This window comes from Haemaphysalis longicornis, unplaced genomic scaffold (assembly GCF_048455015.1).
Source record: "Haemaphysalis longicornis isolate Haplotype H1 unplaced genomic scaffold, Haemaphysalis longicornis Haplotype H1 scaffold_10, whole genome shotgun sequence".
NCBI lineage: Eukaryota > Metazoa > Arthropoda > Arachnida > Ixodida > Ixodidae > Haemaphysalis > Haemaphysalis longicornis.
In genome coordinates, this window is record NW_027526204.1 from 8,846,839 (window position 1) to 8,874,251 (window position 27,413).

A 27,413-nucleotide genomic window follows, 5' to 3' on the forward strand; every position below is an offset into this window, starting at 1 on the left:
TCAATCCTTGGGCGGCGTGGGCTCTGCGCGTCCCAACTGGTTTCCTTGGTGGCTGCCCCCTTGTAGCCGCTGCTGCTGGAGGTCCTTGATGCCGGCGCTCGATGCGCCTGGTCTCTCCTTGGACGGCGTGGGCTTCGCGCATCCTGAAGCTTCCTCAGTGGCTACCCCCTGGTAGCCTGCTGCCGCTGGAGGTCCCAAGTAGGCTCGGCACAAATGTAGCCTTTCGGGGCCATCGAAACGAAGGTCGACGGTAAAATGTGCTGTTGGGCTAGTTAGTGTATTATGAATTACGAAAATTAAGCTTAATAGACAAACAGAGGAAGAAAGACAGACAATGCGCATGACTGGGAAGGTTGACGGGGGGAGGACGGTGGCCGCAGGTGCCCGACCACCACCGCTGGGGCCACGAAGACAGGTTCGTGGTGCGCCTAGGATGCCGCAGCCGATGGAAAGTCAGCCCACTTTCGCCCAGGCTTGGCAAGTATAGTCGTTGGCCTGGCCACATCCCCCTGGCTCGTATATATCATATATATATATATATATATATATATATATATATATATATATATATATATTTATTTATCGAGCGAATCAGAATGGTAAATCAGGGGCTGGTTGAAAATAACACAGAAATAAGAGTTGGCAGTCAAGAAAACCTCGAAAAGCAAAGGGGTGGATGTGGTAGGTCATTCACACAGATACAGAATTTGGAAAGAAAGAAAGAAAGTGGAGAAAAAATGCCCTCCAGGTGGGATCCGAACCCACCACCTCCAGAATACCGGTCTGCTGCGTTAACCACTACGCTACCGGCGGGGCGATTTTCCCCTCCACTTTCTAGGGTACTTATGTTAAGGTATTTTTGTTTCCTGTGCTTGGGGGTGGTGGCCAGCGCCACTCGGACTACTCGGAGTGAAGGGGACCTTTTTAACCCCCGGGCCGTGACTCGAGTGTCTACGACACGTCAGGAGTGGTCGACCAGCGTTGAACCCTCTTAAGCTTCCTATGGCACCAAGACTGCCAGAACAGAGGCCCTCGCTATGCATGTAGCGAATCAGAATGGGAAATGAGGGGCTCGTTGAAAATACCACAGAAATAAGAGTGGACAGTCAAGAAAACCTCGGAAAGCAAAGGGGAGGATGTGGTAGGTGTTTCGAACAGATAAAGAATTTGTAAAGTAAGAAAGAAAGTGGAGAAAAAATTCCCGCCAGGTGGGATCCGAAACCACGACCTCCAGAATACCGCTCTGGTGCGATAACCACTACGCTACCGGCGGGGCGATTTTTCCCTTCACTTTCTAGGGTATTTATGTTAAGGTATTTTTGTTTCCTGTGGTTGGGGGTAGTAGCCAGCGCCACTCGGACTACTCGGGGTATGTGGGACCTTGTTAACCCCCGGACCGTGACTCGAGTGTCTACGACATGTCAAGAGTGGCCGACCAGCGTTGAACCCTCTTAAGTTTTCTATGGCACCAAGTCTGCCAGAACAGAGGCCCTCGCTATGCATGTAGCGAATCAGAGTGGGAAATGAGGGGCTCGTTGAAAATAACACAGAAATGAGAGTTGGCAGTCAAGAAAACCTCGGAAAGCAAAGGGGAGGATGTGGTAGGTCATTGAAACAGAAAGAATTTGGAAAGAAACAAAGTGGAGAAAAAATGCCCGCCAGGTGGGATCCGAACCCATGACCTCCAGAATACCGCTCTATCCAAAGAAAGGATCTATCCATCTGTGCAGATCCAAAGAAAGGATCTATCCATCTGTGCAGTTATTTTACTTTGCCGTGGCTTAACCCACCACTGGATTTATAGCTAGTGACCTACCCATTGCAGCCGGTGACAATGGGGGCCAGTGTGCCAAAAAATTGCTGAGTAGGAACGGCAGGCTCTGTCAGGAGGGGCTAAATAATCTCCAACCTCACCAGCTTCGCTTTGCTCACAGTGTGACTGCTGGCCCAACATGTAGTGGGTGTAACAATCAGTACCGACCGTTTCATTTAGCATGTATGTCACCAGTCAGCAGCTAGAATTAGTCACAAGTCAGCATCAGTCAGCCGGACCCGATTTTCACCTATGCAAAAGTCAAAGTGCACAACTAAATCATAGAGGTACTATATCTGCCTGCTTGACTACCATTATCAATTTTTGAGCATACCCGTTCATTGAAACGTTCAGAACCTTTACCAACTTTGTCTTTACGTGGAGAACCTTTCTTTTGGTGTGACGCTCGTTTTCGCACATGCGGAAACACTGGAGCGTGTGCCGTCATTCTTGCGCGGAAGCGTTGTGTTTTTCCAGTAGCGGGAGCACTACTCGACACAAATTTCTTCAGGGGCTTTGGCACTTTCAGATAAGCTGCGCCCCTCTTGTAGCACCTTCCTCTGTGCAGTTTTTTTTACTTTGCCGTGGCTTAACCCACCACTGGATTCATAGCTAGTGACCTACCCATTGCAGCCGGTGACAATGGGGGCCAGTGTGCCAAAAAATTGCTGGGTAGGAACGGCAGGCTCTGTCAGGAGGGGCTAAATAATATCCAACCTCACCAGCTTCGCTTTGCTCACAGTGTGACTGCTGGCCCAACATGTAGTGGGTGTAACAATCAGTACCGACCGTTTCATTTAGTATGTATGTCACCAGTCAGCACCTAGAATTAGTCACAAGTCAGCATCAGTCAGCCGGACCCGATTTTCACCTATGCAAAAGTCAAAGTGCACAACTAAATCATAGAGGTACTATATCTGCCTGCTTGACTACAATTATCAATTTTTGAGCATACCCGTTCATTCAAACGTTCAGAACCTTTACCAACTTTGTCTACGTGGAGAAGCTTTCTTTTGGTGTGACGCTCGTTTGCGCACATGCGGAAACGCTGGAGCGTGTGCCTACAAATGCCCAAGTTGGGTATGCAACAGTTGACCTCGATCACGGCCGGCAATGAGAACCGCACGCGTAGTTATCTTCAGGATATCTTTTTAAGCCACGCCCTCGTACCGAAGCGATAGGAACCAAAATGAAAAATGCTTTGGCCATGTCGCTGCTGGCCTTGCTCAGCTATATACAACATATACTATCAGGTTCACTGAAAGTGCAACGCAAGGGCATTGCAAAGGATTCCTGATCACATTCTAAAGGGATGAGTGAAAGCATTTCTTTTGGCTAGATTCGTTGCTGATCATTCTGCCAGTGCCGACAATCACCTACAATGCCGACAGCACACTCACTGCAGCTACTTGTTACAGACTCACTATCCATACTGCTGCGACACTTCCTCGACTTAAGCAGAGTGCTAAAAAGACTGCGGGAGAAATTTCTTTGCATGCACATTTATTTTTGTGTTGCACATCTTATGGAACGTGTCGCAAGGAAATTGGAATTGACCAAGCGCCAAATGTTTCTTTGTTTTATTTTTTTCTTAAGCAGTGCATGCCAAGTGCTTCTTCCTTTCTGGTCCACGTCATGGAACACACATGCGTAGAACGTCATGGATGTGCGCACCGTTCTGCGACACGTGGATTGCTAGGAGCATGTAAGGAAATTGTTAGCTGTTATGGGCGCCTTTGGTAAACAATATCCAAATGCGCATTCTGTGGACGCCGACTTGGTGCAGGCGTTTTGCTACCTAGCAAGTAATATTTTCGTTTAGAAAGCGATTCACTGAAGCACACGGTCGAGCCCACGGTAGGTGTATACTTCGCACAGTGTCAATGGGCCAATAATAAGTGCAATGAACTGAGAAGGAGATGAAATACCGTCGACGACAGGCTGGACGAATAGCGCATGACGCTTGAATGGGGATCACAAGCAGCACAAGCTTGTGCACTGTCAAAGGAAAGAAGTAAAAAAAGCCCAACACTGAAAAAGAAATTTGGTACGCGGAATCGGCAAGCATGGCTAGGTTACTATTTATAAAGCGGGTTGGGGCTAAAACTGTTTTTCATACACCCCCTTTCAATTTCTTTTTAAATGCGGAGCATTTCTTAGGCTCGCCTGGTCCTCCGTCGTTGATGGCGGCGGCGTCCACACGCTCACTCCGCAGGTGCGCGTCTCTCCCCCGTACCCTCCTCGCTCTCAGCAACAGCTGCGGCGGTGCGGGGGAGCGCGTCTGCGCGCGCATGCGCCGTAGCTATCCCGTACTCTCCTCGCTCTCAGCAACAGCTGCGGCGGTGCGGGAGGAGCGCGTCTGCGCGCGCATGCGCCGTAGCTACCCCGTGTGCCTCGTCGCTCTCAACAACAGCTGCGGCGGTGCGGCAGGGAGTAGGGAGCGCGCCTGTGTGCGCGCATCCCCAGTAGTTACCCCGTGCGCTCCGTCGCGCTCAGCAACAACAGCGGCCAGTGTACACGTGATAGCGGCGTGCTAGCGGCGTGACAGCTGCGTGACAACAGCGTGGTGGGGGGCGTGGAAAGGTCGCGCGCTTGTGTACGGAAGTGCGCGCATGCGCGTCTCTCCCCCATACTCCTCTCCCTCGACAGTGCGCGCAGTGTATATAAGCGGCGGAGCGCGTGTTCGAACTTCAGTCAAGTGCGTCTTTGCTTGCCTTTCGTTTGGCTCCAGATGAAGTATAAGCGATGGAAGCAACAGTACCGTCAACAAGCAGTGCGACACAATGCAACAGCAGCGTCACTCTACTCGTTGAAGGCAACGTTACCCCACCATGATGACAATACCTTCACCTGTCCTTCCTGTGTCCGAAAATCACGAAACATTAAATAAGAATAATAAAGACGAAAGAAATAATTAAGCATTCCAAACCCTCCCCACATCCAAATGGTAACTACAAACTACCCAATTACGCAACTTTCACGCAATACAACCACCCCTATGCGACGCATTTACTCGAGTTCCCCTCGTGGGAAGATGCGGGCGGGCGGCTTTTTTTAACTCGATGCTCGCTCTGTCACTGTCATTAAAGATATTGCACGAGGCATGCATTTCTAGTACAGCCATTTTCTCATGAAGGAAAATAAAATAACCTTCGTGCGCACAGTCTTAATGCACCCAGGTGGTTTAATTAGCCGCTAGTCTGCAACTACAGAATCTAAAAATCTAGAAATTTTAACTGCTGTAAAGAAAAGAAGGCAAGCTGCATTGAATGTATGCATTGACAGCAATGGAAACTTAAAATTCATTTTAACAGGGCTAGAATTGCTTTCGGAGCTAAAATGATAAAATTCAGTGCTGAATGATACAAAGCACCACTAAGTACTGTCATACGCGCCCGCAAAGAAAAAAGTTTAGCAGTGTTAATAATTCTTTGCAAAACTATTCTTTTTGCACTTTGGCAGGGCATGAGCAACAAAATCACTGAATCGCTCCACAACAATCACTTTCTTCTTGCTCCGCAAGTGTCCTGGCTCTAACACGCAGCTCAAACAGATGAGACACTCTACCCCACTGACCACGAACAGAAGTTGAGCTCCAGCAACATAACACCAGTGGTACCAAGTTTACACCAAGTTTGTTGCGTCCTGGCTTGTGGCGCCCTGGGAGTAACAGGTCCTGGCAAAAAATGGGCAGTAATGGTTAGACAAAGGATTGCAAGGAGAAAAAAATCAATTTCTCCTTTTAAAAAATTACAGGGCACAATGCAATTTCACACATATGCATGAGCAAACACACACGCACTCCTTAAAGCAGGCTCCATGTCAATGAGGCATGGGTGACATAACACTGCCCCTTTGGAAGGGGCAGTGTTATGCTCTTCATCTTGCTGGATGACGTGGCCAGCATGTCAAAGATGGCAAGACCGAGAAAAGGAATAATGATGCGGAAGGGCGACAGCGGCATTCTACTCGTTCGTAACTGTCGCACAGAAGAAGCTACATCATGCTTCCATGACTTTCTTACACTAGTGAGGACCACATCTGCTTCTTGTAAGCACAGTCACAATCCCGCTCATCATTCCACACCCTCTCATTAGGGGGGTGCAGCTCCTCCCCCGAGTTAGTGATGGATGTGACAGTGTGTAGTGATGCAAGCAGTACAGATAAATTTTAGCGGAAGTTTGCTAGGTGCCCTACCTCATTGAATTGCATCTGTCATTTTGTCAACCTGTGAAGTCTGCCAATCAAGGGCATGGAGCAAAAAAGTTGCGTACAAAAAAAGTAACAATGTTAGACCACACAGAAAACACAGCACAGTAGAAGCAAAGGATGGGGTGAGGACGGGACAAGAGCTAACTTTCGATCAATGCTTTACTGTAGAACCAGCGTGTATAAACACATTTGGCTTGTAAGAGGAGAGAAAGAGAGAAAAACATCAAAACGAAAAACGCGTCAAAAAATTGGCTCCAATCCACGCTGTGAAGGTGGTTGGAAAGCAAAGCTTTAAATGACACCCACAACAATTGCCCATGCGATGTCCCTTGAATTCTCACACGTGGCTCTACAACGAATGAAACAAGAGATTCTGCCAGCTGTTACTTGAAATTCGTGGGGGCGGCGTCCCGAACGCAGCAGCGTTGGCCACGGCCTGGCTATAGCGGTGGACGCCGCCGCAATAGCCTGGCCGTGCGTCGGCAGAAAGAAAACGAAGAGGAGCGTCTTCCGAAGGGTGAGATAGCAGAACCTAGCCATCCTGATGTGCTATCTCGGGGCTACACTACTGCGTGACACAAGCGCAAACACCGTAAAAATTCGGCATCTGAGCTTAGTGATTCCAATTTATACCGATTTAAAGTAAGTGTAGTAAGTTTGAGAATTGTAAGAAAGCTGAGGGAACTTTTATAATCACTATTTATCAGGACCAGTTGCTACTTTGCCTTTTGTAATATTTCTTAAAATACAACCGAATTGGTATTCACCAATTTAAAAATGGCGCCCCATTTGTGGCAAGCAGCGCGCACAAAGTAGCGCTCCTCTAGCGTCCGGATGTCTGTATGTGGTTTGTACATTTTGTTTTCCCACCCTGCAAACCAATTCCGTCGGGCGCGAGTTACCCTGTAGGTGCAGTCGAACAAGTTAATCAAGCCATGCGAAGGCAGCGCGCAATGGACGCGTAGCTGCGCCAGAACAGGCCCGAAACAACTGTCGCTAAAGCGGACGGCAAAGCCGTACTGCTGACACCGCCACCGGCGAGCAGACACTTCCGCGTGGGGAACGATGGGTAAATTCGCCGCGCCATATACAGTGTGCTCCGTGAGTGAACCCCCCCCCCCCTCCCACCACCGCCTCCGCTGCGTTGGGAGTTTGTTGTCCTGCAGGCCATGAAAAACCGTTTGCTGATAGAGCTAGAAAGCTTTTCTTTAAAAACCGCCACGTGCCACCTACGCCAAGAAATAAATTTCTAGCTTTGCTAAAGCCACACACGGTCTACTGATACATTGATCACCGGAACATGCTTGTCTCAGCTGCTTCCACAAGTTCTCTCATCAGTCCAGACCAGTGGTAATGCAAAGCAATCACCTCATTGTGCAAGGGATAACACGGGTATCTCGATACAGACTTTTTACAACGGGCAGCCCGGTAGCCGTGAGTGGCAACACTGCTTAGTTTATTCTTGTACTCTTTTAAACGGACATTCGAATGTCGGCCGGTTTGGCCAATATGGTACCTGCCACATGAGAGTGAACTTTGTAGACAACATGATGCCCACAGCGTACCAGCGTAAAGCAGACCGGTTTCTGCGCACCCGTTAGGCAGGTTAACCTGCACAAGCCCAAAAGCTTGTTTGGGGCTGTGAACATGGTTTTGACCCCACTAACGGACACCTGGACGCCCATTGTAAAATGTGTGTATTGAGAAACCTGTGTTATCCCCTGTGGGACCAGACGATTGTTTTGCATTATCACTGCTCTGGGCTGATGACAAAACTTGTGGAAGCAGCTGATATAGCATGTTCTGGTGATCAGTGTGTCCGTAGACTGTCCGTGGCTTTATCAAAGCCAGAGCTTGATTTCCAGGAGTAGGCGGCACGTGGCGGTTTTCGTCTCTCATCTTTTGCTGTTTGTCTTTGTTTCCTTTTCCTTTTCTCCTCTTACGAACCAGATCTCTTTATATGCGCCGGTCCTACAATAAAGCATTAGTTGAAACTTTGTTTTTACTGCGCTATCGTTCTCGTGTGAGTATGAACCAACATGCCCAAACATTTTCCCTTCTGTTAGACCACATCCAGGGCATAACGAAAATGCACAGAGCGAAAGAATGTTAAGTGAGCAAACGAGCTTCGCTAGGCAATGCCCAGGGGCGTCAGGTATGCCAGGCATAGCAGTTGCTGCAAGCACCAATGAAGAGTGCAGTAACTGCACAGAGGACGGAAGTAAGAGGAGGAGGTTAGGGTATATATAGTCGGGATCCGGCTTACATGGCCTTCTCGTCGGGTGGTAGGGCAGCGTATCGCCTTAATAACCCTCCAATAGTTGCAAAGAAACAGGCCATGCAATTCAGCTGATATTGTGTTTTTTATAACTTGATTTAGAACATCACGCTTTTAGAACTTGATTGATTGATTGATTGTAGGGTTTAATGCGCCGGCGCAACGCAGGTGATGAGACACGCCGTAGTGGAGGGCTCCGGATTAATTGTGACCACCTGGGGATCTTTAACATGAGCTGCAACCTCGTACACACTAGCGATTTTGCTTTTCGCCTCGACTAGAAAAGCGGCCGCCGGTGGCGGAATCGAACCGGCGACCTCGTGTTCAGCAGCACTTAGCCACACGCTTTTGGAACTTCACAGCATAAACAATGCCAAGGCCATCATGCACTGTTAAACCAAGAATAGTGGCTGAACTAGTTGCACAAAAGAAGATAAGTAACAGTCACTAAGCAGTGCTTAGTTTAGTGTTCAAGCACTACCACATCAATTGACATTAGTTAAACCAATTTTTTTCATATAGCATGCACTGCATTCTGTAAGCATATATGCTGGTGTAAGCATATATATGTGCCCGCACATTTTGCATACATACGCACTAGTCGCATAGGTAAGATGCATAAACTTGTGTATAGCTTCTTAGCCAAAGCCTTTTGTCCTTGGCCACAACACTGCCCAAAGACAATGTTGTACACGTTCCTCCAAAATAGGAACGAAAGCTCGTTCCTCGTTCCTTGCCAATTTTGAAACGAGTTCCCGTTACAAGTTCCTTTATTGCGAAAGGAACTCGTTCCAGTTCCACTTCGAAAATTGGAACGTGTCGTTACATTAACCTTACAATTAGGTTTTTAAATTATAATATAGTGTAGGATAATCCTGGGTCGAAATTAAGTGACACATTTAAAACTCCTATCGAACTACGTATATTATACGAATATTAACACCATTGGCAGCAGATTATCTGGAGATAAAGATAACCAAAAGAAACGCTCCTAGGTGATTTTTTTCAGGGAGCACCGGACAAACTCCAGACGGCTCGAGGACATTTCGGTGCAGGATATTTCGGTGCGGAAATTTCTGTGTACGGACATATTGGTGTACGGACATATCGGTGTACGGGGGTTTCGGTGCACGCACATTTCGGTGTACGGACATTTCGGCGACCAAATTATCCGGTGCTTCCCTGTTTGCGACAGCCGTTATATTTTTATTTCCGCTTTACGTGGGTTATGGACAAAAATCTGGAGCAGTGAATTTATTTTTTTGATTGATGCGATGTTCGATCATTGCCAGGTATTTTTAGAAATTCTACATTTATATATTTTTGTTTAATACCTCTTCCTGGGGACACCTGTTATGCAGCCGATTGAATTCTTTAGCACACGTTTTTTTTTTTCATTTATGACAGGTTGTTAATTTATATTCGCTCTTTTTTAGCTAAGACAATTACCCGTGTTTACGATGGTCTACCGCCTCTTTTGTATTTTTTTAAATTACACACCCTCAAATTAAATAAATTACATGCACACTCTCAATATCCACAAAAAGGGCCCATCTCCCCGCGAGGCGGACTCGAGTAAATGCGTCGCATAAGGGGTGGGTGTATTGCGTTAACGTTTAGTGTTTGGGGAGTTGGTGGTAGTGAATGCGTTGTATCAGCAGCTTCTTGACGTAGTTTGAATGAGTCAAGGATATAAGACGCGTTCGTAGCCTTCCATTCTGTGTCGGCTTTGTGGCCCAGTGGGTAGAGCACCATGTACCTTGCGTTCCGCCCGCAGGGTCGTTGGATCGAAAAACCAAGCGCCGGTAAGTATTATTTTTTTATACAGTGTAGGGGGAGGGGTGCGGACCTGTTGTTGAGAGCGAGGAAGGTAGCGTGATGCGGGAGAGGAGGAGTGGGGGATAGGGCGCACCTGGAACGGCTGTTGCGGACGCCGAGGCAAGCCGACAACGCCGGGTGACATCGTGAGTTAAAGAAATGCTCTGCATCTAAAAGTAACAAACATTAGCTAGCCTCCCAGAATGAAGAAAACCTTATGAAGAGTATTACGTAGGCTAGGCTGCCTTGCTAAAATGAATTCGCGAACACTGGTCTAGGATATTGTCGGGGAGGAAAAACGGGCCTTTTGGAAAACAGCCGCAGGTTCTAATTTCCTAAATGCTGATTAAGCGCGTACCGGTTGTGCATACAAATTCCATCCATTGTGTTCGGGACAACCAACCTTCGTTTAATGTTTACAAGCCTACATTTACCACATTTTACTTCTTTGTTTAGGCGCCCCCCCCACCTCCCACCTCCCGCCTGTACGCTCGAATCTCGACCAGATTCCTTTTTCAGCCATATTATTTTCGGTTTCCCCTGAAAATCCTACTGGCGTGGTGGAGTTCACGGTCTCCAAAGCGTCACCGCAGTGATTTTTTTATTTTTTATTTAGAACATACCGCTAGCCTCTTAGTGGAGGCTTTTGCATGAATTGGGTGATACATTCAGAACAATGACATAGCACACTTCACGTTTAAAACAGAGACAAAGCTTTACATTCACCATGGGCCCACGAAACCTCTATAATGTGACACAAAAAGCCACCCAAAAAGCTGCTGAGAACACAATGGCCACTATCGTTTGCTGGCTACGCCCTTCCGCGCGTAGCGGTCATATCGACGGCGCCCCCACTCCAGGAATCGCTCTTTCTGCGCCTTCAGTCGCCCCCTTGGGAATTAACTCATCAAGTCGCGCATATCATGGACACCCCAGGTATACATCGCTTCCTCCCATTATAAGGAGCAAAAAAAAAAATGAATAGGCTAGTGCGACGAGAGCGGCAACAGTCGTCTTCAAGGTTTCGAAGTTCAGTCGACGCAATGGTAAAGCACAAGTGACACCCCTCTCTCTCTACTTAGGGGGATGATTGCCGGCGGGGCTGAGCTTTCCTCTCCCCTAAGTAACGCCACCGTAAGTGCGATCGTTGGTATGTTAGTTTTAAGTAGAACTGACACCGAATGCAACGAAGGCGAGATTGACTGAGAGAATAATTAAAACGAAATGCACACGCGCCTAATCGACCTCGTTTTTCTGTTGTTTTTTCGCTGAAGTTTTGCTGGGGGGGGGGAGGGGAGGAATAGACTAAAAGCAGCAGCGTCTTGCACCGTTGGGTGAAGTGAAAGGAAAGCGCTTTGGTAACACCTAATGTATTAGGGTTGTTCACATGGACGTTAAAATAACAAAAAATGGTTGAACGGATCCAAATTAACAACGTTAATTTTTACCATCTGCTACAGAAATTGGGTTTCACGTGGCAATGCTCCGCCAGGGTTTAGCGTTCGTTTCCACGAACGGCGGTGCAAGCACATGTCCCGAACGTAAAATCGTATCAAGTCACGAAATTACAATATTAAAGCTAAAATGTTCAAAGAATGCCTGGGACATTAGAGAGTTTTAGCAGTCCGTTCGTTACGTTCGTTACGTTGCTACCGGGTTTACCGGGACCCGACTGCGCATGCGCGCGCACGTACGGGGCTCTTTCCGTATAGTGAGACGGAAAACGTGTTTTAGCACTCCGTAGCGTCGTACCGTTCGTTCCGTGTGACGGCTGATTAGCCGAGTTGTTGCAAAAATCCACACGCTAGAAATACGTAAATAAAGAACGCAGTTTCCCCTAAAGCATTGCAAATCTAAAATAAATCGCGCTCGGCCGGACGCATTGTGAGGCAGGGGCTGCGGCGGCGACGGCAGAGCGAGCGCAGGTGACGACATGGTCGCGCGCCGTTCACGTGGAGGAATGACCTTGGCCTTGCCCGATTGAAGCGCTAGACACATGTACGATTGGTACACGCGATTCGTATGCGACTGATCGTTACGACTGTCACCACGACTAGTCGTACGCGTGAATTTGAGACACATGGCCCGATGCGGGTGTGCGATGCCTCGTCGGCGCCGCTCCGCCCACTGTTTTTGCTCCATGGTCAACTACGACGATCGCTGAGCTGAATTTGTAGATTCCGCGCGTTTGTACGCAAGAAATGGATAAAGCAGGCAATCGTGAAGCGTTTTCTGCATCGGAAACAGTCCGCGCACACGCCGGTCGCGCCTGCCAGCTCGGCACACTCAGCGGCTCGAACCGGCGCAGACCACGGTAGCAACCGCTTGTCGCTGCTCTTCCGAATCAATCTGACCACTAAAACGAAGTTCCACCTGCGAGAAAGTAGGTGTTAGTGTGGTGAAAAATTGTGCTAGGGATTGTTCTCAGGGCTTATTTTAAAAGCGGCGATCAGATATATCTGCCGCGATGCAAGCCTATGCTGACCGGCCGTGGATGCCGCGGCGCGCGGTGCGCCGAGCGGCCGGGAGATGGCGATACCTGCGCGGAAGCATCGAAACAGGCTACGCAGATGTCTCGGTCACCGGTCGCTCACGGCAGTTGTAGCTCAAATAAAGTTTTACATGCAAGAAAGGGGATGATAGTGTGGTGAAAAGTTGTGTTACGGATTGTCATTTGCAGTTGCACAGATAGCGGCGATCAAATATTTGCCAGGACGCTAAGCCTAAAGTTTCCAACACCCGAGCCGACCAGAGCAACGGAAGCCGGTTGCGGGCTCCGGATACGGTAACACGGAAGCAGAGCGCCGGGAGAGACGCCGGCCGCGTACGGAACAAATGGCGCATGCGCAGACGGGTCCCGGTAAACCAGGTAGCAACGTAACGAACGGAACGGCCGGAGCATACGTACTGCTAAAACTCTCTATTGTCTCACTCAAAATGTCTGGGCCAAGGCGTCGTGCACCAAAATGTCCACACCGAAACGTCCGGGTCCCGTATAGCAGTCTGTCCGTTTCGTTGGCTACGTTGTTACCGGGTTTACCGGGACCGGTCTGCTCCTGAGCGCGCAAAGGGCGAGTAGGAACGGTGCGGAGGCACGCACATGGCGAAGGCAGGCCCGCGGAACTAATCCCCCTACCGCGACGAATGCCCAAGTGCCCAGCCTGGTCCCGGTCAACCCAGTAACAATGCATACGACAGAACGGACGGACTGCTAAAACTCTCTATTCTTTCCCCGCCAGGGAACAATTCTATCGGCCAGACGCGCATTTTGGCCTCCCCAGACAAACGATGAAGGGTGAAAAGCATTCTCGCGGCTACGCTATTCACCCGTGGAACGCCGCGTAAGTAACCAGCATGAAAGCAAGCACAAGCTGCGGCCTGCTGCGTGGTTATTCTTCTGCCTTTGACCTTCGAGGAAGCACTTACGGCTGAAGGGCGGTAGCGACTTGTGGGTTTTTTTACTCGAGCCTTGGCATCAAAAACAGCCAAATCCTAGCGATGTAACGGCAGGAACGCCGTTCCTGCCGTTCCTTCAAAAACGTAACGAGTTACCGTTTCAGTTCCACCGACCCTTAATGGAACGGTGGCGTTCCTCCGTTCCTCCAAAAAGGAACTAGTTCCAGGAACGCCGTTCCTTGTAACGCCGTTCCGTACAACACTGCGGGCCAAAGACAAGACTGGCCAGATGAAATTCTGGTGGAGGAACTCCTGACGTTTGTGCTGTGGACCCCGGCAAAGTTTGGTACAGTCAGGCACAGATCACATTTTCTGATAAAATGTGGCACTCCCCAGCATTCAGCTGAGCGACAGTGGGGTCACTGTACTGGATGCATTGCATGGGCATTGGAACGTAATGACATCCTGCAGTGTAGGGGAATAGCATTTCAGGTTACTCCATTGTGGGATAATATTTGATAGCTGAAGCAAAAAGCACCATCATTGTTTGGCCATTGGGAGCTGCCCCCCTCACGTGACAGGCAAGCGGTGGTTCTTTGCGCCTCATGCGGCCGCCCGCCTGCGCTGTGCTGCGTGCGTCAGTCCATTTGGTTGCCGGGCCGCCCGGGTATTCGGGTTTCGGGGACGAGTCCCCGTCCGGTCGTTGCGGGCAGCGCTGCCTGCAAACCGAAACGCGCTGCTGGCTGATCGTGCAGGCAAAGTGGTCGGACGGGAGAGACAGGAAACATCTTTATTTATTGAGCTTTGGGATCCGTCGAAGTTCACGCCGCAGTCGAAGTGTTGTGTTCCGCCGCCGTGCAAAAGTGGAGATGACAGAGTACGACATCCGTGCCTTACATTTTATCTCACAAAACACACCGCGCTTTCTTGGTTCTGGTTATTTTATCGTTTCACCTCCCAGGCGTAATTTAGCGTTCGTTACCCATATACCTATCGCACGGATTGAGCAGTCCTCGGTCAACCAGCCCACGTACTGCCTGCGACGCGAGGCGGAAAATGATCCGTTCTTCTCGCGCCCGCACCCAATATCAGTGAGGTTCTGCACCATTTGTTTTCTAATGCACTGAAGAAGACAGCAACGCAACACAGGCGTCGTCACGGCAATTGTGGCACGTACAACGTGCCACCATGCCGGAGCACTGATAAGGCGAACGTACGCAAACGCGCACGCGAGCGAAACCAAAGCTTTTCGCACCACCTCTCAGCTGATAGGACACTCGTTACAGCGCTATGATATAAAGGGAAGGTGGCGCGATAACTCCCAGCAGAATTCTAAAGGCAATCGTCAAAGCACACCTGGCAAACACCACGCACCCGTAGGCCGCTCCGTGCTTGTGAATGTTTACAGCGGCGCGTTCGAGCAAAGCCGGTCGTGGTTCCAGCGGTAAGCGTCAAATTCGGCTCGCAGCTCGTGAAGGTGCTTCCTGAGCATGGGATCCACGTCTTGTGTCGCTTTGAATAGCGACAGTACTTCCACGATACGAGGGTGGGAGCAAAACGCTGGCGAAAAATCTCGTACGGCACCTTCGGCAACGCCACTCTCCTCCACCTCCACCGGCGATAGAGTTTCATATAAACTCTATGCCACCGGCAGCCAGCCGGAGCCACTAAATGCTACCGCGGGCCTGAGAGTGGTGCATCTTCCATGATGCATTGCGCGGGATGAGCCCGAGGAGAGGAGTATGCGGCGTCAGAGGAGGTTGGCTTTCCAAAGCTGGGCCGCCTGACGTCATGCTCCTACCTAAAATTTTTTCCTCCATGTCCACCCAACACCGCCTAGATAGAGTGTACTAGAACTCCTTCTAGTACACTCTAGCCTAGACTTGTTGGTCCACTACGCTCAGGCCCGCGGTAGCATTTAGTGGCTCCGGCTTGCTGCAGGCGGAGGTTGAGGCGAGCGCCGTCGCCAAAGGCGCCGTACAAGATTGTTCGCCAGCGTTGCGGTCCAACCCTCGTATCGTGGAAGTACTGCCGCTGTCGCTGTTCAAGGCAAGGCGAGACTTCGATCGCATTCTCACGAGAGAGAGAGAGAAAGCACTTTATTGAGCTTGCGCGGTTAGAAGGCGGTTGTGGCTGCCGGTTTGTGCCGGGCAGCGACGTCGGCGGCTCTAGTGACCAGGGAGAGTTGGACCTCCTGGTCTGAGCTCGCCAGTGCCTCCTCCCACTGCTCATTGGAGGAAATGGGGGGGAAAGGGTCTTTGATGCATCCCCATATGATGTGGGGAAGGGTGGCGAGGGCTCCGCATGCTTTACAGTTTGGTGAGGGGTAAAGGGAAGGGTGGATGAGGTGGAGCTTGGCTGGGTTCGGAAAGGTGTCCGTTGGGAGGAGTCTCCACGTGTGCTCTTGTGCAGGTGTCAGCAGCACGTTGGCTGAGGGGAGTTTTCTGCGGGAGAGGCGGTAGTGCATGGTTATTTCTTGATATGAGACCATTCTGTCTCTGGCGGATCTGGCACCATGGTAGGGGAACGTGCTCGCCCCGGCTCGGATAGTAAGCCCTCGAGCCATACTGTGGGCGGCCTCGTTACCCTCCAGGCCAGCGTGCGCCGGAGCCCATACGAGTTCTACTGGGGATTGTGGTGGGTGATGTTGGATAATTTTGGTTGCCTGCGGCGATAATAGGCCTGCGGCAAAATTTTGGATGGCCGTCTTAGAATCGGAGATTATGGTTGTAGGGGTTGGCCTTTGTACGAGCGCTAGGGCTATAGCCGCCTCTTCCGCAGTTGCAGGGTTGGAAGTGAGAAGAGTTAGGGAGTTAAGGGGAGGTTTGAAGCACCCTCACGAGCTGCAAGCCGAATTTCGCTTCTGACGTTGGATTGCTCGGACGCGCCACCGTTAACATTCACAAGCACGGAGCGGCCTACGGCTGCGCGGTGTTTGCCAAGTGTACTGTGACGATTGCGTTTGGAATTCTGCTGGGAGTTATCGCGCCACCTTCCCTTTACGTTATAGCGCTGTAACGAGTGTAGTATCGGCTGGGAGGTGGTGAGACTAGCTTTGGTTTCGCTCACGCGCATTTGCATACGTTCGCTTTTTCGGTGCTCCGGCATGGTGGCACGTTTTTGTCTCCTTCAGTGCATTGGTTCAGAACCCTTATGTTAGGTGTGAGCATTTTCCAGCTCGCGTCGTAAGCAGTACGCCGGCTGTTTGTCTGAGGACCGTTCGATCGGTGCGATACCTATATGAAAAAAAAAAAAAAAACGAATGCTAGATTACGCCTGGGAGGGACCTTGCTGAATTGTGGACTGACTGCGCCTTGGCAATAAAGGGTTGATTACCTAGAATGGAGCCTGAGCGGCAAAGCTGAAAAGACCATCTCCACTTCTGCACGGCGGGGGCACATAACTCTCCGACTGCGGCGTGAACTTCGACGGGTCCGAAAGCTTAATAAGCAAAGATGTTTTCTGCCTCTCCCGTCCGACCCGCACGATCAGCCCGCACGATCAGCCCGCTTTGCCCGCACGATAAGCCCGCTGCGCGTTTCGGGTTGCAGGCAGCGCTGCGCGCAACGACTCGTCGCCGAAACCCGAATACGCGGACGGCCCGTCAAACAAACGGGTATACGAACGCATACGTGCATGCAGCGTCGGCGAAGGGCCACATGAGGCGCAAAGAACTACCGCTTGCCTGTCACGTGAGAGTGGAACTTTCATGGGCTTTTTTTTTATTTTTATGGCTAGGCTTCACGATTGTCACGTGACGCTCCCTCCTAAACTTTTCTTTCGTCCATGCGGCCCAGCCGATGCTGACACCTCCCCTTCTAGCCACCATACCCCAGCTATCCCTGCGCATTGGCAACAGTGTGGAGGAAGTGACGTATTTTCGACGGCCATTGGAAGCCGTTAGCAACGGCGTCCTAGCAACAGGCCGCCCACCGTCCGCCAGCTATGGAGGAAAGGCACAGCCTGCCTTTTCGTCCGATTGCGAAGATTGCTGCTTCGCTTCGCTGCGCAGTGGTTTTACGGAACTCAGAAAGGATGCTGCGAGTTGCTATAGCTGCGCCGATGTAAATATGTCGTTTAATTTCTGCTCGTAAGTGCGTCATATAGCGCATCAAGCTTTTGCTCCGGTCGGGATCACGACGCGCCGATTGAAGCGCAGATTTAGAGTTTTAGCATAGCGTGCTCCGTCCGCTAACGCTACTAGCGGGGTAGCGGGGCGCGACTAGGGAGAGCAAATTCGTCACGGTGGGGTGGATTAGTTCCGCGCGGCCTGCCTTCGCCATGCCCGCTCTTTCCCTCCGCTGAGGGGCAACCTCCTCGCACTCCCCGCGCGCGCATGCGCAGTCCGGTCCCGCTACCCGCTAACCTTAGCGTAGCGTACGGGAGCCGCTATGCTAAAACTCTCTGCCCGCTCTTTCCCTCCGCTGAGGGGCAACCTCCTCGCACTCCCCGCGCGCGCATGCGCAGTCCGGTCCCGCTACCCGCTAACCTTAGCGTAGCGTACGGGAGCCGCTATGCTAAAACTCTCTATTGTGAACGCGCCGTTGCGTCGTACGCGCGGACCCCCGTCAAGTAGATTTTCGGGAAGTGAAACACGGTGGGCAGTGCGTAGGCGAGTTGCAACCGAACCATTCGCAACTGAGCTTTTAAGTGCGAATGCACTTCTTAAGCGAGCCTGAATCGTCCGCCGCCGTAGTCCGCATAGCAACAGCTGCGGGTGCGCGCGCTCCTCGTCTTCCTCCTCGTCTTCCCTAGCAACGGGGGGAGATGGGCGCGCGCTACTCTCCTCCTCCTTAGCAACAGCTGCGGGTGCGCGCGCTCCTCGTCTTCCTCCTCGTCTTCCCTAGCAACGGGGGGAGATGGGCGCGCGCTACTCTCCTCCTCCTCTCTCCGCTCAGTGACTGCGGGTGTTGGGCGCCTCCTCTCCACTCCAAGATCATTGATTGATTGTAGGGTTTAACGCGCCGACGCAACGCAGGCGATGAGGCGCGCCGTAGTGGAGGGCTCCGGATTAATTTTGACCACCTGGGGATCTTTATCGTGCGCCGAAATCTCGTACACACGGGTGTTTTTGCTTTTCGCCTCCATCAGAAAAGCGGCCGCCGCGGCCGGGAATCGAACCCACGACCTCGTGCTCAGCAGCGCAACGCCTTAGCCACTGAGCCACCGCGGCGGGTCACTCCAAGATCACGATATCCACCGTAATCGCGCAATCCACAACCGTGCATTCGCACTTACACACTCTCCCCCTCGGGGAAGTGCGAGGGAATTTTTTTTGTTCATCTCAGCGGCACGTAGTTGCTAGGCCGGCGATGCGCGGCAGGGCTTTCGCAATTGTTACAAGGTAGATTTCCGGCTGATATTATTTCATCGCCCTATTACCTTGGTAGGCATCCGTCTGTTGACTGGAAGAGTGCTGGATCTGGATCACCACTGTGCCATTGTTCTTTTCCGCGCATATGTGGGCAAAAGTAACGTTCCGTCTTAGTCCTCTTTTTGTGGTCTCTCTCTCTGGATTTCGCTTTTCAACGCTTCAGATGCTTCGATGGTAGTGTATGAACGTTTTCTACTCATATCTGCTTGAATTTATTGACACTGAGACATGTTGAAACTTGGCGAAGAAAACTTTTATTTTCGCAAAAAATTCTATTGAGCCAAGGCATGCGAACAACGCTAAAACGTGCCACAGTTTTTTTAGCTTAACATCTGCCTGAAGTGCTGCTTACCTATATATAGAACGGCCGTTTAAAGGAACCATGAAGATAAAACACAAGTTTGGTTCATTCAAAAGATTGCCTCGTTAGAATCATACTGACACCACTTTTACCGTAAACTTTGCTCAAATAAGCCATATCATTAGGAAAAAAAAGAATGGCCAAGCGACCCACTAGTTGATTTCCCGCAACAGAACCTCTGATGTCATCTTGGGGAACAGCGCGAACTAACAGGGACACAAATAAGTAAGAAGTGGACAGGGCAAGTGCTGAGCTTTCAACTCGATTTAATGGAAAATACGTCATAACTACTTATACATACACAGAATCCTCCTCGCCTACGCCACGTGCCCACACCAGCCAATGACATACTATCATGACCAAGGCACTCCACTGTTACGACCGCTCCAAATAAACAAATTCTTTTTCGTGCAGAACAACTGATGATTCACTGATACATTCACTCCCCCATTTTCTGCTGATGTAGTATGATTCCAGCAACTCTCTAGTACGCCTTTGTGCTTGTACAGGATATCAGTCTCGCGGAAAGGCGTATAGCATATGGGATCGCCTTATTCGCTCAGCCTGATAAGCGGGCTTCGCCTAGCGGCTCCCGCGCGAAAAACTTAGCGATCCCAACCCGCGGCGCGCTTGACAGCGGCCACGGCGGGTTCGGGCGAAAACGGAGACCTGAACTCTATCAAACACATTTATTAAACTAAAAGGTACAAGAAAATATACACTGGCTAATCTTATTAGGCTAATATAAAAAGGAGAGAAAAGGTCGGTCAGGCTGACCCGGGCTGGGGGCGCTCCAATGGAGAACAAAGACCCTGGTCGACGGAGCGGGGGTGGCCTACGTCCGTTTTCTTCCGTGGTCAGGACCCGAGAGAGCGTTCCCTCGGGTTTTTTGGCGGAAAACAGAAGACGACACCACCCCCCACTTCCTCCGCTCCCTCGACAGACAGCAGCGCACCCCGCGGGCTACGCGGCGCACGGGAAAACGAAACAGCCGTGTCTCGCCTCCCGCCGCTCAGGCGCGCCGCGACACCCGTCGCGAGAGCGGGACCTCCTTGGAGGAATGCGGGAATAATTCAGCATTCCCACACCCCTCCACCCTTAAACCCCTCCCCCAACCCGGGTTCACATCTCACTACCTAAAAAAAAAACTACTCCCCCACAAGCTCCCTGTAAGCGGCTTCCACGTCCATGTCCTGCGCGAGCGCCTGCAGCCTGTCACAGTTCACCACCGCACCGACAGGTTCCCCTGGCTCGGCCGCTTGATGGCCAGGCACCACTATCGGTCGCTCCTCACTGGTGTCCATGGCAAGTAGGGCAGCGGGGCGACAGCACCCACCGCACCTTCGAGGAGGCTGGTCGGGGCGCCCGTCGTTGACACACCGATTCCGGCCGGCTCCTTCACAGCCGGCTGGGGAGCTCCCGGTTCCGGGTCGGCAGGGCCTGAGTGCGCCGTGCCCCGGACGAGCAGCGTTGCCTCGGGGGCACAGTCCGTTCCCGCTGAGGCGGCGGCGGCGGCGGAAGTGGTGGCCAGCGGGGCAGGAGCGCTGGCAGCCGGCGGCGGCCGCGAAGGGGACGGTGTTGTCCGGCGTGGCGCCGGCAACGGTGGTGGTGGCGGCGGCAGCATCGGGCCCAGAGCGGTGGTCTTGGGGTTTCCGCCGACCCGGGCTGGTTTCGGCTTGGCACTGCCACTCCGGCCGCGGGCAGCGACTCCTTCCGTGTCCCCCGATTCGTCCCTGGTGGTGGACCGTCGCTGCTTTCGGCGGCGCGGAGGCGCGGATTCCCCAGCGGCTTGACGGCCGGCCGCCGCGAGCAGCCACTCTGCATAGGCAGGTTCGCGCTCGGCCCTGCAGAGCATTCGTTTGGCCGCTTCGCTGTGGCCCGCCGCTGCCCGCCGTGGCTCCTCCGGCATCCTGCCACGATGGAGTTCTCCCTTCTTGTGTGACTCGTTGAGCAACACCGCCCCGCATTTGCAGAGCTCGGTCCCTGGTGGGAGGGGAAGGCACGCCCCGTTGGCCCGGCGGTCGGCATCAGCCACGGTCCGGTCCTGGAACGGCCGGTACAAGCGCGCCACGGGAGTTCCAACTCGAGCCCGCTCCTGCCGCTTCCAGGGCCTCCACGAAGCATAGCCGACCGGCGCATCGGTCCCCGCCTGGTAGGTCCAGGTAGCCACATCCCGGCGCTCTGGCTCCTCTGTCGGTGGGGCCGGTTGTTGACCCGTCGAGGATGCCGGAATGCGGTTGAAAGGCACCGCCGCGGACGATGATGACGTCGAGCGATGGCGCTTCGGGGCGTTCTTCTGTCCGTTCATCATGCTTGTCACTGCAGGCAGGATCGAAGAAAGGCTGCGAGCGACACGCGTCCCCGACCGCAGGTTGAAGTTAAGCACATTGGCAATATAGCACATGAGTTGGGGCTACCAGCGCGGAGTTTACGTTTACCAAGACCCAAAATACATACAAACACTAAAAGCCTGAATACCCGTTCGCTTAGTGCACTACCAAACCGTCGGAAGCTATTTCCGTCGGATTCGCAAGCTCTGGCGTGTCCCGGGGCTTGGTGGTTGGCCCCGATTACGCGTTAGCTTTGCCCGAGGCACGGCGAGAGATTCGTCCGCTCCCCATTCTCCTCCTCGCGCTGTGTAGCGCTTGAGGTCACACACATGTACTGGCCCTCCGGCGGGTTTTGACCTCATGTCCGCCAGCTTGTACACGAGTGAAGACAACTTTTCTTTCACTCGGTACGGACCGGACCACTTTGGCGCCAGCGAAGCTGAGAATTTCTTGCTGGCGTCACTCAGTACATGGTTCCTTCTCAGCACCAGGTCACCCACTTCATAGTGAATATCCCGATGCGAGCGGTCATACTGCGCTTTCTGCTGTGCTCTAGCAGTCTTGAGATTCTGGCGAGCTTTGCGTAAAGCCTCCGTCATCTTTGAGCGCAGCTCAGCCGCGTACTCAGCGCGTGCTGATGGTGCGACCGCCGCTTCGCTGCGGCCCGTCAGAATTCGGTCCATCGGACTCGGCAGCTCTCTCCCAAGGTTGAGAAACGTTGATGTATATCCAGTAGAGCGGTTCACTGTAGTTCGTACAGCAAATCCTAGCTCCGGGAGATAGGCGTCCCAATCCTTGTGCCTCGCCGAATACGCCACAAGCATGTGCTTGACATTGCGATTAACCCTTTCTGTAGGGTTTGACTGGGCATGGTAGGTGGTTGTTTTCCTGTGCTTGATGCCAAGGGCAGCACAAGAATCCACGAAACACTTCGCAGTAAAATAGGACGCATTGTCCGTTATTAGCTGCTCAGGGAAGCCGAACCTCGTGAATACCTCCATCAGTTTCTCCATGATCACCCGTGCCGTCAGCTTTCTGAGAGGATACAGTTCCACCCATTTGCTGAAGTGATCCGTGACTACCAACAGGAACCTGTTCCTACCTGGTGTTGTGGGATAGGGTCCCATGATGTCACACGCCACGATTTGCCAGGGGTTCTGGCTCTCGATTGGCTGCATGAGGCCGGGCAGTCGTCCGCCACGGGGTTTCACACTTTGGCACACATGGCAAGAGCGGGCGTACCGAATCACGTCCCGTTTCATGCCAAGCCAGGTTGCAAAACGACACAACTTCAAATAAGTCTTAGGGCCGCTTGCGTGTCCAGCAATGCACGTGTCATGAAAATAGCGTAGAATCGCTCCTCTCAACGTGCGTGGTATCACTACCTTGAACGACTCATGTGTATCGTTCTCGGAAGGAATATACCTCAGCAGAACGCCGTCAGAGTCCAGCAGGTAAGAATCCAGCGCGCTTACAGCAGTACCAGCTGAGCGCTCCGCACCGACAGCAATACCAGCTGTCTCCATGTGCGCGGCGGCCGCGCCGCCCGGCTCCCGGAGCCCGTCGAACACTTCTCGACAAAATGGATCTTTCTGCTGAGCTTCGAACAGCTCTTTTCTGCTGAACACGATCCCCACTGCATTGATAGCTTCCAAGTGGTTCACGCTTTCGCCCGGGATCGGCAGACCTGCCGCGTCCCTTCCGTGGGCAGAGGCTCGGAGCCCCTCTCCCCTGCTCTCAGCCTCCTCGCTCGTTCCGGGGGAGGGCGTCGTTTCGCTCCTCTCGCCCTGAGCCGGCGCTCGTGACAGTGCATCCGCCACGACATTGTTCTTTCCCTTCCTGTAGCGCACGGTGAAGTCGTAGCGCTGCAGCAGCAAAGCCCAGCGCGCTAAGCGGCCGCTTGGCTCACTCAATCGCTTCAGCCAGGTTAGTGCCATGTGATCCGTCTCCATCACAAATGGCACTCCATCGACATAGTAGTCGAACTTTCGCAGAGCAAACACAATCGCGAGACACTCTTTTTCGGTCACCGAATAGTTTTTCTCTGCAGGCGTCAACGAACGGCTCGCGAACGCTACCGGACGAAGTATGCCTCCGTGCTCTTGAAGCAGCACTGCTCCAAGGCCCAGGTCGCTTGCATCGGTTTGAATTACAAACTCCCTGTTCAGATCGGGTAGCTGCAGCTCAGCCGCGTCCGCGAGCACGCTAACCAGCCTGCGCAGGGCAGTCTCCTGCTCGGGACCCCAACTCCAACGTTGCCCTTTCTTTAGCAACTTAGTTAGAGGGGCTTGCAGCTCAGCACAATCTGGTATGAATTGGCGATAAAAGTTCACCATTCCCAAAAACCTTCTCAGGCCACTGACATCTGTTGGCGATAGATATTCTAGCAGTGCTCGAACCTTATCCTCGCATGGCAGAATACGGCCTTCATCGATCGTGAACCCCAACAACGTTATCCGGGTTGCAGCGATCTGCGCCTTCTTTGGGTTCAGGGTAATTCCTGCTAACCTCAATCTCTCAAGCACATCCTTCAGGTGCTCTACATGCTCCTCAAACGTCTTGGAGTACACTACAATGTCATCGAGGTATGCAAGGGCGTGTTGCCATTTTGCATCCCCCAAGACACGGTCCATGAGACGCTGATAGGTCGCAGGCGCTCCGACCAAACCAAAGGACATTCGGGTGAATTCGAACAGTCCTCTGTGACAGGTGAAGGCTGTTTTCTGCCTGTCACATTCATTCATTTCCACCTGAAAGTATCCGCGACTCGCGTCGAGCGTCGTGAAGTACTTCGCTCCCCCAAGGTTGGAAACTAACGAGGAAATGTTAGGCAGAGGGTACGCATCTTTTTTCGTCACCTCGTTCAGCCGTCTGTAGTCAACACAAAGGCGGTATGTCCCATCCTTTTTTTCCACAAGCGCAACAGGAAAACCCCATGGGCTATCTGACGGTCGCGCAACGCCCGTGTCGAGGAGTTCGTCTAAAGCGTTGTCTAGACCCTTTCTCTTAGCCTGACTAATTGGCCGGGGATTGCATTTCCACGGCAGGGCGTCCCCCGTGTCAATTTTGTGCTTGACGAGCGTTGTTCGGCCCGGACAATCAGTGAACATCGCGTCGTACTTGTGCAACAGTGCCGACAAACGCTCTTTTTCCCTCCCAGAAAGACCGTTCGTATCCGCCAACAAGGGGTGTATGCTCGCCCCCTGCACGGCAGCGCAATGGTCCTCTGCGGCTGGGCGCCCATCCGATTGTCTCTCCCTCGTCCCGGCTGCGCGCCTCCTCGGAGCAGCCTCGGGCGGTTGGGGAGGCCCGAGCGGCTTCTCATCCTCCGCTCTCGTTTTCTCGGCCCTCGGCAACTGCTCTGTCAGCGCCGAAGCTCCCGGCGGCTTTGCAAAAGGTTTAAGGGCACCAGTTGCTCGCTCTCGATATCCGCCACTGCTGATGTCTATCACAATGCCTGTCTTAAGCAGAAAATCCCGCCCCAAGATGACAGGCACTGACAGACCCGGGAGATGGACTAGGCGTTGTCGCCTTACGCGTCTCTCCCAACGCACCACTAGCCTTGACGCGCCACTTGACTGCGCCGTGCCGCTCGCAAGCCGGAAACTCGTGTCGCACATTCTCAGCCTGATATTTTTCCTGCGGAGGTGCTCCAATACCTCATCGCCGAACAACGAAGCGCTTGCTCCTGTGTCCAGCAATGCGGTAAATTTCTTTCCAGCTATCGTCAGCTCAATGAAAGGTGCTGGCGAGTCGGCAGGTTGTCCCGCACGGCAAGCCAGCGGCGCAAGTAACTCGGTACAGCTCGTAGCCGCCGTCAGCTGTTCGGTGTTTGTTAACGGCGGCCTTGGCCGTTTCCCGCTCTCGACTGCTGTTGGACAGGTGGGCGCCTGCACTCACGGGCGAAGTGCCCTTGTTGGCCACAACGGTAGCACTGCCTGCCGAAGTTCTGACGAACCTGGCGCTGGCTATCTCCGGCCTCGTGCCCACCATTCCGTCCCACCGAGCTTCCTGCGGCCGGTTGATTTCTCCTATCCGGCCTTTTTCCATCACTGCGTTCTTTCTGCACTTGGCTACTCTCCGCGCCAGATTGGGCAGTCCGCCACGCGTAGGAATATGGGTCTAGAGCCCGGTCTGAGAGTTCAAACCCGACTCGGGGTTGCTCGTCCGCATACGAAGCGGTAGCATCTGGTCTGCTCCGATGCGACAAAGGCAGCCCTCCGTTCCACGCGCAGCGGGGCTCTAATGAGTGTGCCGCGGGCGGTGGGGGCCGGTACGCACGCGCGGCGAGGATGTCGCCCTGAATGCGCTTCGCCTCTGCGGCGAGCTCCTCGAGATCCCTGAACCTCCCTCCTCGCAAGTACGCCATAAATGTCGGGTGCGCCTGTCGCGTCACGCGATCGACTTTCTCTGCGTTTGTTGCTCGGGGGTCAGCGAGGCGATAGAGATCTTCCATCGCTCTCACGTACTCCAGCAGGGATTCATCTGGATGCTGGGTACGCAGCTCAAGCTCCCGGCGCAGCCGCCACTCGTGGTTTGCGGGGAGAAACTCGTCGCGGAATTTCGCTCGGAAGCCCTCCATTGTGCGCTCTCGCTCTCCCACCAGCTTGAACCATCGAGCCGCCTGGTCCGTCAGGGAAACGGGGACTATGCGGCTGAGAAGTTCGGCCTCCGTCAGCCCCGTCGCCTGCTGGTAGTGTTGCAATTGGTCCAGATAATCGTTCGCGCTGGCTCTGTCATGGTAGCTGCTGTACTTGGGGATGTCCAGCTTTACGCGTGGCTTCCCCGCCTGCGCCGGGCTCTGGAGGCTATTCATCACTACGGACGCCATATTCTCAACTAGGCGCATCGCGTCCTGAAGGAGTGCCTCTGTCGTTGGCTGACTAGCGCCAACCGGAACGGTAGAGGCAGGGGGCGGCGTTAAGAACCGGCGCTGGCTTGCCTCCGGGCTCAACCCATTTCCCGCCAAAACGTTCGCGGCAGCGTCTTCCGTACCGGGCGGGAAAAGTCTGTAATCCTCGTTGCCGGTGTCAACCGCGAAAATGCCTGACCAATTGGCACCGTCCAGAAAACGACGCTGAGCCGATAGCTCCGACAACACTCGCGCGGCCTGGAGGTCAGGCTCGCCCGCCATTGTCCTTTGTTCTCGCGCCCGGGTTCGTACGCTCTAACAAACAGAGTCCAGGTCTGCCGATTTCGCCCCACGTTGATGCGCCAAGATATGGGATCGCCTTATTCGCTCAGCCTGATAAGCGGGCTTCGCCTAGCGGCTCCCGCGCGAAAAACTTAGCGATCCCAACCCGCGGCGCGCTTGACAGCGGCCACGGCGGGTTCGGGCGAAAACGGAGACCTGAACTCTATCAAACACATTTATTAAACTAAAAGGTACAAGAAAATATACACTGGCTAATCTTATTAGGCTAATATAAAAAGGAGAGAAAAAAAGGTCGGTCAGGCTTACCCGGGCTGGGGGCGCTCCAATGGAGAACAAAGACCCTGGTCGACGGAGCGGGGGTGGCCTACGTCCGTTTTCTTCCGTGGTCAGGACCCGAGAGAGCGTTCCCTCGGGTTTTTTGGCGGAAAACAGAAGACGACACCACCCCCCACTTCCTCCGCTCCCTCGACAGACAGCAGCGCACCCCGCGGGCTACGCGGCGCACGGGAAAACGAAACAGCCGTGTCTCGCCTCCCGCCGCTCAGGCGCGCCGCGACACCCGTCGCGAGAGCGGGACCTCCTTGGAGGAATGCGGGAATAATTCAGCATTCCCACAAGCAATAGTGCTTACACGTGCGACAATGCTCGGCCAGCCGTGCGCACTCATCTTTTTTAA

At 52.9% G+C, this 27,413-nt stretch overlaps 1 protein-coding gene across 1 annotated transcript; it reads right to left on the reverse strand.

Annotated features, from left to right (window-relative positions):
• On the reverse strand, positions 1 to 27,345 carry LOC144158095 (uncharacterized). The gene is made up of 3 exons (XM_077688752.1): positions 27,044 to 27,345; positions 20,594 to 21,594; positions 1 to 185 (listed from the first exon to the last, which is right to left on the reverse strand). The coding sequence occupies exons 2-3, from the start codon at positions 21,561 to 21,563 to the stop codon at positions 1 to 3; spliced, it is 1,155 nt and encodes a 384-aa protein (XP_077544878.1). The 5' UTR covers positions 21,564 to 21,594; positions 27,044 to 27,345.
• Positions 27,346 to 27,413: the final 68 nt, after the last annotated feature.

Excerpts from the sequence above, each read along its gene's own strand:
- LOC144158095 (XM_077688752.1), bottom strand. The coding sequence starts at position 21,563 with ATGATGAACGGACAGAAGAACGCCCCGAAGCGCCATCGCTCGACGTCA. Across the intron at positions 186-20,593 it reads CCCGACCAGCCTCCTCGAAG|CGGCAGCAGGCTACCAGGGG; the intron begins GTGCGGTGGGTG and ends TGGGACCTCCAG.